We start from the raw sequence: 9,130 nt of genomic DNA, 5'->3' as shown, positions 1-9,130 counted from the left end.
AGCTGGTCACAACAGATGGCTGTGGGTCCCTGACCCGGGTTCTGCTGGAGGTTTCTTCCTGTTCAAAGAAAGTTTTTCCTTCCCACTGTCGCCAAGTCCTTGCTAAAAGGTCATTTAAAAATTATTTGGCTTTTTCTCCACAATAAGGTGGGATCTACACCTTACAGTAGCAAGTGCTTTGATGCGACTGTTTGATTGTGATTTGGTAACTCAAGCATCTGAGATCTTTCTTAGGTTTTACACCTGATTTCAAGACTTTCTTTTGAACTTGTGATTAAAGGCTGCAAATCGCAGAATTGTGTACAAGTAATTTCATTTCTAGCGGACCCATTTTATGTTTCCTCAATTGAACAGATGTTCCAGACAAAAAGTTGTGAGAATAAATTTTCTACTTTGAGTTTGTCTCCACCTGTGGGCCAGCAGGAGTATTTAGGGTGGAGGCTGTAGTTGCCGCTGTGCTGCAGGTGGAGGTGGTATAGGACGAGCAGAGCAGCAGGTTTGTGAATGTTTTTGACGTAAATGAAAAAGACAAAGAAGTGCTGATGAGGCTGCTGTGTGAGGTAGAGACAGGTATAATGATTGGGTCTCGCTGTATTGCTCAGGCTGAACTGCAGCGTCTATTCACAGGCGCGATCCCACTACTGAGCGACACGGGGGCTTTGACCTGCTCCGTCTCCGACCTGGGCCGGTGCACCCCTCTTTAGACGACCTGGTGGTCCCGGGCTCCCCCAGGATCACCATATCAATGCCGAACTTAGTGTGGACACCCGATCGGCCTAGTCCGCTGCAGCTCAGAGCTCCTGACCTCAAACGATCCTCCAACCTCAGCCTCCCGGTAGCTTGGATTACAGGCACGCGCCACCGCACCCGGCGAGAAATACGCACGCTCACTGAGCTTTTAACTGTGAGTCATGTGACGTCATCACGAAGCCGCGACAGAGCCGGTGTTGTACCAAAACGTGATCGTCTGCCATAAAGTGATTTCCGGTGTCTCTCTGTCTCTTTCATCTCTCTCTCTCTATATATATATAGAGAGAGATGTATATGTGGAATGTCTTTGTTTATATTGTCACTATACTGTATTCAATAGTATTTATAAAGGGATTGCACATAAAATGAAGAAATCCCTGTTCTGCAAGTTCCTTTATGACTGTGTTACGGAACCTACATTATACTCAATCCAGCGCTTTTTTGGTCACTTTAATGCAACTTCAGCTGCCCATTAATGTCAACGACACATTCTAGCTGATAAATAAAGGAAACAAAGCCACAAAAGCCAAAAACTGATTCCAGGTTATACCTTCTGCAAGGAATGTTGTCTTAGGCTCAATGTGACGCCATATTATTCCTTATTGATATGTTTGATGTATGTTTCACAGATTATAATTCAACAAGTCATTCACATGAGTGCCACATCTCTGATCGAGAATCATGATCAAAAACATTGATGTTTATACTTTTCAGAGTCACAAAAATTATGTCTCATTATTACTGGTTAGTCAGCTTGTTTTCCACAATCATAAATCAACCAGTACATCTATACAGACGTTTTGAATTTGAGACATTGCCAAATTTAGTATAAACCTTAAGAAACACCCAAAGCACAATTACTAACAGGGTAATCTGTTAGTAATTGTATCTGCATATGAATGTGCACAACTAAGATTGCTCAGTGGTACCTGTAATGCAAGTTTTGGAAAGAACTCTAGAAACACACTTAACTTTAGAAATAAACCAATTGCACAGGATATCCTCCACCATCCTGCTATAACACAGGCCAAAAGACACAATCATAGGTCTATAGTCACCAGGTGAATGAGAGCAGGTTTGGGACTATTTCTATATTTAAATGATTGGTAATAAGTGGCTTTCACACTTTAGAAGGATGCAGGTGTTATTGCACACAGCTGCAGTGCTGAAGGCGTCTTTAGCTCACTGACTGCATGTATAGATTTTACAGTCTGGTTGGATCCGTGTGTATTTAATAAAAACAACTGCAGACTTTATAAAGTCACTCCAGCAGAATTTTGATAAGCAAAAAAAGGTCAAACATGTTCACGTTTTATGCTTTTTCAGTGTATGTTACTTACCTTCAGTTAAACCGATCAAGGTCGGTGTCCCACCAAAGTACACGAATAGCATGAGCAAAATGATGATGTGAAACAGATTTTTATATAACTGTATTTATTATTTTGACAGCATGACCCACAAAAAAACTTGACTCCTCAACTTAAAAAACTATTTCCTTTAAAATCACTCCAAACAATACATTAAAATAAACTGAAACATTCGGTAAATGAAATATTGACAGCCCACAGACACAAGGACTTTCCACAGCTTCAAACGCTGACCGTCGGGCTTCTGCCGTAGTCTCTGTACTTTAGCTGCGAGGGGAGAAAGACCGTATTTATTAGGTGCATCATCAAATTAAACACATAATGCTGAATTAAATATTAAATGATGGTCTTTATCTGAGTTGCATTATCTGTTCACCTGCTCTGTGCTTTTGTCCACTTCAGGGCGTGCCTTGGAGGCACGGTTGTGGTCGGGTGGTAGAAGGTACACCCGGCTCGTTTACACATCGCAGCAAAGCGACACGGCTGTAGTTAAGAAGGAGAGAAAAGAAAAAAAAATCAGATTCGCTGTGAATCTGAAAGCGATCTGTCTGCTCTTGTGCAGCGTTTTTACCTTGGGATGATAAAATGGACAGTCCATCTTCTTGCACTCTGGGAAGAAGCGACAGATGCTGGTAGGCTGGGTCTGCTGCACTGCTGCAAACATAAGGGTCAAGGATAAGCTATCAGGATGATTATGATAGTTTAGAAACATGGAAGTGCTATGGATACGTAAAAACAGTGTCACATTAAATGTCTTTGAGGGAAAACAATAAGGACTTCTTTGTTGTAACACTGACATCATTAAAAACAATTTTTTGGGGAGGAAATCAACAATGATTCATTCGAATACTGACGTGGGCCACTGTTCAGTTTTTGTGAGACAGTTTTAAATTCACACGGGAATACAACTTCAGCAGATGCCAAGTCAGCTCAACACCAAGGACAACAGAAGTGAATGTACTGTCACCCAGTTCTCAGGGCCGTCCTCCCACAGGGAGGAGCATTTAAATTCTCTGCCCTCTTTCTAAGCCCAACACACGCTTTCACCTTTAATCTAAAAGGGAACAGCAAGGTCCTGTCTTATCTTCTCTAATCAGATTTTTTTTTTATAAAAGCACTGGGGGTTTCCACAGACGCAAGCACAAGATGCCTGATAGAGATCTTTGTCAATGCACTTGACAAAGATCTACTCTGCGTGATTATTTTAAACCTTACCAACAGACTGACCTGATGAATAGATAATCTATATCACAGGTGTAGATTAGCCCGGCAAAGACTTCAGATCTGTATCATTTAGGTTAGGTCTACTTTATTCAGAATAATGCAACAAAACTGGCTGAAGATTCAAGTGTTTTACATGAGTAAAAGGTAATAGTAGGAACGCATTCTTCCTCTGCTAACTTTAAACAGATTAGCTTCACTTTCTATCTGCACACCACCAGTTTTTTGTGTTTTGTTTTTCATCAAGTAACCGTATGTGAACTTGCTTGAGGTAATTTAGGGAAACTTTTAGTGGATCCACAATAGCTGAAAATGTTTAAACTACTAATCGCTCTCACAGAATTTAGCCAGAATCCCATCAGTGAACAGGAGGCTAGAAGAAAACCCAGCATAGGTCAAGCTGGCGAGAGAGTACCTGGTCTGGGTGGAGGAGGTGCAGCCGTGCTCCTGCGGCTCACATGAGTGAAGGGACAGTCTGGCTTTGTACACCTGGCGTCATATTTACAATTTGGATGCACAAAAAGGCATTTATCCCCAAATTTGCAGTTTGGAAAAGTCCTTAAGGAAAAAAGCAAAACACATGTAATCAGGACTTATGACTGAAAGTGAAAAAAAATACCCTAAACAATCATTCTTATTGCATTTAACATAGCTACTTACTTGCACTGTGTTGTTGGGTGATGATACAGACACTCATCCCCACTTTTGCACACCGGCCAGAACTTGCATCGCTCCATGACCTTTTGTTTTTTCAAAGGGACCGCATTCTCCTCTGCCATGTCAATGTCCATCATCTCATCTGTCAACAGGTAAAAGGACAGGACTAAAGAGGCTAAAACTTGGCTTTAAAATGCAAAACAAAAATAAAATAGCTGATTATCATATCACTTTAATAACTCCGCTGAGAGCACACACACACACCTTCTGATGTGATGCCTCCCTGTAACCTCTGAAGGACGCTGACTTTGGGCTCTCTGTGGGCATGGCTCGCTGCGTCAGGTACGTTCGCAGGTGGTCTCACATCTTCCAGGTCAGTTTCACAGTCTGCAAGGTTACCAAGCGGGCTCGGTACCCCATCTAATGTCACTATGAACTTCGGGCTGGCAGAGTCGCCTCTCTCCTTGCTAGGGTAAGTCAGAAAAGCAGAACAGATGAAATGACAATCCAGTAATAGCACAAATGTCTCTTTATTTATACAAAGACACAGGCCTGTACTATGAAACAGGATATGGTCTTATCTTCGTGGTTAACTCTGGGTTTTCTGTACTACAAAGGTGGTTCACTTCTTTTCGAGGTACATCCTCGTAACATCGTCAACAGAAACAATGGCACCACCTACTGGCCAATCAATAGCATCACCATTAAATAACACTGTAATAAGTGATCCTTAAATAGTAAACTTATTTGCACTTCCTGCTCACCTTACATCGCACTTACATGAGCCTACATTTGAATTCTGTTTTCATTTATCATTCATTACTCTCAGACCATTAAACACCACCAAGACTGCAGGTGAAAGAACAGAAAATAAAACTGCCCTTTAAACATTAATTCAATGAGATACTTGATTATAATCCACCAAATTCTCCTGTAACTTAATGATTTTTTTTGAATTTTTGCTGCTTTTCTTTCCTGCTTCACACATCTATACAGTATGGATAGTACCACACTTCTATAAGTGCTTTTCCTCTCGTGCACACACACACATGCTGCTGCTTTGTCTGCAATGTATGTTTCAGATCTTCATATTTTTGTAATGTTATAGATTTATCATCATTTATAAAATCAGTCGCTCTGCTGCCAGGACACAACGATTGATCAGATGTCAACAGCACCTGTTTTATGAGAACTCATTGCATTGACAACCAACTTTGTGCCACTACTCAGTCCATTCCACTCATAATGGAAAGACACCTTGTGTATGCCACCTCAGTAAAAATACAAACATACAAACCTGGTCTGGACGGTGCGTGGTACAGCAGACAGGACTTGCTGCTGATTTCCAACTGGAGATTCTCCCACTTGTGGTCGACTCATTATGAAAGAACGCGTATCAAATGTCTTCACTTCACCGCCTGCAGTGACCTCCACCCCTAGAGGCATGACAGATTGAAAAAAATATGTAAATAGAATTTTGGGAGCTATCAAGTGTTTTTGGGAAGACTCATTACTTCTCAATAGTTTTGAAACTTTCTAAAGTTGCATGGAATATCATTCGGAAATCGCTTGTCTAAAACTAAAACTCACCATATTCATTTGGTTCTCCTCTACCGCTGCTCTCCAACTGAAGCCGCGATGCTAACGATCTTGTTGGAGCTGGAATAAAATGTATTAAATAAATAAAACAAACAAAACAGCACTTTGAGAACCTCACAAAGTTTTTTAAAATTGTTACTTGCCTGCCGAAGTCAACACACATCTAATTATACAACTATTTCATTACTATGCTGTTCAGTTATGATGATCCATAGTTCTGCTATACACTAATCATCCAAATAAAAACCATCCGGGCTTGTGACATACATAAAATATATATATAGACATAAATAATTATGGTCATCTGCTCCTTCAGCTACAAAACATCAGACATAGGTTGCAAACAGACATATACTTGTGAGCTAATGAGACTATGTGATCATCTGTGCGCATGAAACTCTATTATATATACCAGATGTTCTGGAGGGAGGTAGATCTGTGGCGGTGTAGGTCTGCACCCGGGGCGCCAGGCTGTGGAGGTGCTCCTGGACTAGCTGGATGGCTGCACTCATCTCCTCATTGCTGGCGAGACGAGTACGAGGCGCCACAGGAACAGTCTGTTTCTGTGGTACTGCGGGGAAAGGTCAACGTAAGAGAATGACACAAACAACAATGGAAAATCAGCTTAACTTACAGGATGTTTGTGGTTAAATGTACGACAGTGGGAACGCACTTGTTGGGTAGGTAGTCGTTTTGGTGATTGAGTCCTGTGCCTCAGAGATGGCTTTCAGTATCAGATTTCTGTTGGCTTGCTTGGCTGGTGGGAGAGTAGGTCTGAAACAATACAAACCTCAAAACTGTTAGAGCTCAGCAAAGCGCAAAATTGATCATCTGTGACTCACTTCTTAAGCTTTACTGCAAGAAAACACACATGTGGTTTGGGTACACACGACCTACAAAAGTCCCATAAATAAAAGCATCCACGAGGCAGATAAACATTACCTTACTTAACCGTTTTCTTTCCACAGTATAAACCCAACCCTGAGGTTAATATGACATCAAGTGTTCATACTGACTTCCGTTCTGGTTTGGAGGGGAGGGACACTCTACTGGAGAGGCCTCTGCCACTGTAGCTGCTTTCGTCCTCGTCCACATCGTCGCTGTCCTCGTCTGCATCTCGGTTCACTCTTACGACAGAACTCACTACCGGTGCCTTCCGCTTCCTTGAAAACTCTTCTTGCTGAACGGTGAAAGCAAGGCATTATTACTATATCCAACTACCTAACACACCGTCACCAGAAAGTGAGCAAAATAAGCACTCTGATAATACCTTGTTGGATCCAGTTCTAGAGGTTCTGCTGGTTCTGCTGCCCTGCTGTCTAGCATGAAAGGACGCTTCCGCAGAGCTTACTGATGTGAACTGGCCCTGACCGGGTCTATAGATATCAGCGCTGTGTCTGCTAGCTGCTCCGTGTGTACGACTGTGGTTGGTGCTGATTTCTAAAGGCTCGTCAGCGATGAGGTCGTCGTCCATCTCTGGTTTGATGTCAAGAACTGCCTCCGATGGGAGCGGCTCCACCAGGGGCCTAACACTGGAGGAGAGCTGTGAGGAACCCTTTTCCAAGGTCCCCCTCCTGATAACAAACAAACAAACAAACAAAATACAAGAAAAATGTAACCACACTCAAACACACTTCTTGGTCTGCTCTGACCAAAGACTTTCTTTCTTGATGAGTACTTCTTTGTTCCAGTAAATAGTCATTTTTAACATCATAATACTTTCTGGGGGAAATCCGGACATGCTTTTGTGTTTTGTGTGAATTATCACTGACTTGCATCATAAAAAAGTATAACAAAAACCTTAAACAGTACAAATAATACAAACACACAGAAGAACTGAGCCACCATTTATGAGACCTTCCAAAGAGGAAATGGATATTACCACAGTTAAACTTGGAAAAATAGTGGTTGGAGACCTCAGCATGAGCAAAATTATCCCAAACAATGAGCAATCAATTCACAATTTGCTTTAAGTTACTACATAGATTTTCCTGCTGAAGCATAATTTGGAAATTAGGGGGCAACCTGAGAAACTACTGCGTCAGGTACCTGCTCTCATGTGCAGAGCTGGATACACGGGCTTCTGTCCTATCTCCTCTTAATTCCTCCGCTCGGCCGTTTTCACCTACAGACGATCGGCTCTTCCCGCTCACAGTAGCGCCGTCTGACTGCAGCTGCTTGAGGGATGCGGGCTCTGAGAAAAACAGAAACATGAGCAATGCTAAACTCCTGAGCCTCACATGTTCATAAAAAAGACAAACTTCCCATTGCTGGTTAAAAAGTGCAGAGATGTATTCAACGCAGCCGGGCTTACCTGCTGCAACAGATCTTAATTTCTCCAGAACACCATGAAGCCTAAAAATGAAGAAACAAAAACAAAGTTAAGGCAAAAAGGTACAACTTTCTTTCATATTTTACATATTCAGAGCGCTCTGAATACTCCAGGAGAGTAGAAAAGCGCCATATAAGAACCAGTCCACAAATAAACAATATAATCGCACCAGCTTGTGAATTTCATCGTGTTGTTTCCGAGGAAGAGCGAGAGGTCGTCGGCCATCTGTTGGGAGGTTTTCTTGTTTGCCACCATCACCATAATATAATCTGGGAGTTCTTCATCTGTGAAGAAAAAGAAACACGCACATCGTGTATGGTAAGACTACACAACCAGGTAACTGCTGTCTCAGAGGTAATCACTGAATATCATTCACGTACCAATATATGCACCAAGCTCCTGAAGCTTTCCTTTGATAGCAGCCTGGAAGAGATTAAAAGTACAACCGGAAGATGTTATTTCAACAAATTCTAGGTAGCGTAGCTAGCTGCGCTGTTATCATTCAACAACCCAAGGATTAACTTAACGTAGCACTGAGTTTATGCTGTGGAAACTGTTCAAATCAAAAAGAAATTATTGAGTCTATGACGATGCCTGCCGGAGTGAGGTACCAATCCCCCTCGGCCTTGAAAATAAAACAATAAGTTAGGCTAGGCTGACACATTTAAGCTAGCGAGTCAGTGTTAGCTTGTAGCTCCTTTGTTACGCAAACATTAATCACGCAGACCACTCAGCTTCAACCCGCACTGTTACTCACCCTTATTTTCTTACTAATTTCTGTACCGATTTCCATTATTGTTGTTTGAGTCAAGCGAATTAGTTCTAAAAGAGGCAACTGTTTTTCCAGCTGCACCGCTAAACACCAGGGACAAATGTGACGTAGAATCACGTGACAAATCAAATCAAGGCAACCGAATAGGGACAAAAAGCATACATCTGTCTATCGTATGCGATGTCTTTTTGTCTTTGTTTAGCATTTAGAGTAATCACTTTAAGTTGATGCTGGAAAAAGTAAACTTGTTAGTAAAATGTTCCAATTAAAGGAAAGGGTTTGAAAGCGCTGGGTGACTGAAGCTGGGGTGAACCATGCCTCAATCACAACACCTCTCAGATGACCTGGATGGTCATCAGCAATGTTCCCTCTAATTTTTCATGTGTCTGAGCGAACACACAAACTCCCTGAGCGGTCCCTTGGACCACTGTG

General features: G+C 41.9%; 1 protein-coding gene and 1 non-coding gene across 2 annotated transcripts; both read right to left on the bottom strand.

The window, feature by feature from the left end:
• Positions 1-573: 573 nt before the first annotated feature.
• On the bottom strand, positions 574-872 carry LOC146691774 (signal recognition particle RNA). The gene has a single exon (XR_014915408.1).
• Positions 873-2,153: 1,281 nt separating this feature from the next.
• On the bottom strand, positions 2,154-8,837 carry zc3h14 (zinc finger CCCH-type containing 14). The gene is made up of 17 exons (XM_085431748.1): positions 8,684-8,837; positions 8,307-8,349; positions 8,096-8,210; positions 7,909-7,949; positions 7,644-7,788; positions 6,865-7,168; positions 6,611-6,774; positions 6,268-6,368; positions 6,007-6,165; positions 5,586-5,654; positions 5,293-5,431; positions 4,260-4,462; positions 3,999-4,137; positions 3,754-3,896; positions 2,689-2,771; positions 2,494-2,600; positions 2,154-2,384 (listed from the first exon to the last, which is right to left on the bottom strand). The coding sequence occupies exons 1-17, from the start codon at positions 8,717-8,719 to the stop codon at positions 2,381-2,383; spliced, it is 1,995 nt and encodes a 664-aa protein (XP_085287874.1). The 5' UTR covers positions 8,720-8,837; the 3' UTR covers positions 2,154-2,380.
• Positions 8,838-9,130: the final 293 nt, after the last annotated feature.

The sequence above is a fragment of the Copadichromis virginalis genome, linkage group LG15, assembly GCF_057382275.1.
Source record: "Copadichromis virginalis isolate Kocher_CV1m ecotype Utaka linkage group LG15, C_Virginalis_male_GT1.1, whole genome shotgun sequence".
Lineage (NCBI taxonomy): Eukaryota > Metazoa > Chordata > Actinopteri > Cichliformes > Cichlidae > Copadichromis > Copadichromis virginalis.
This window is presented reverse-complemented; position numbering and strand designations above follow the sequence as displayed.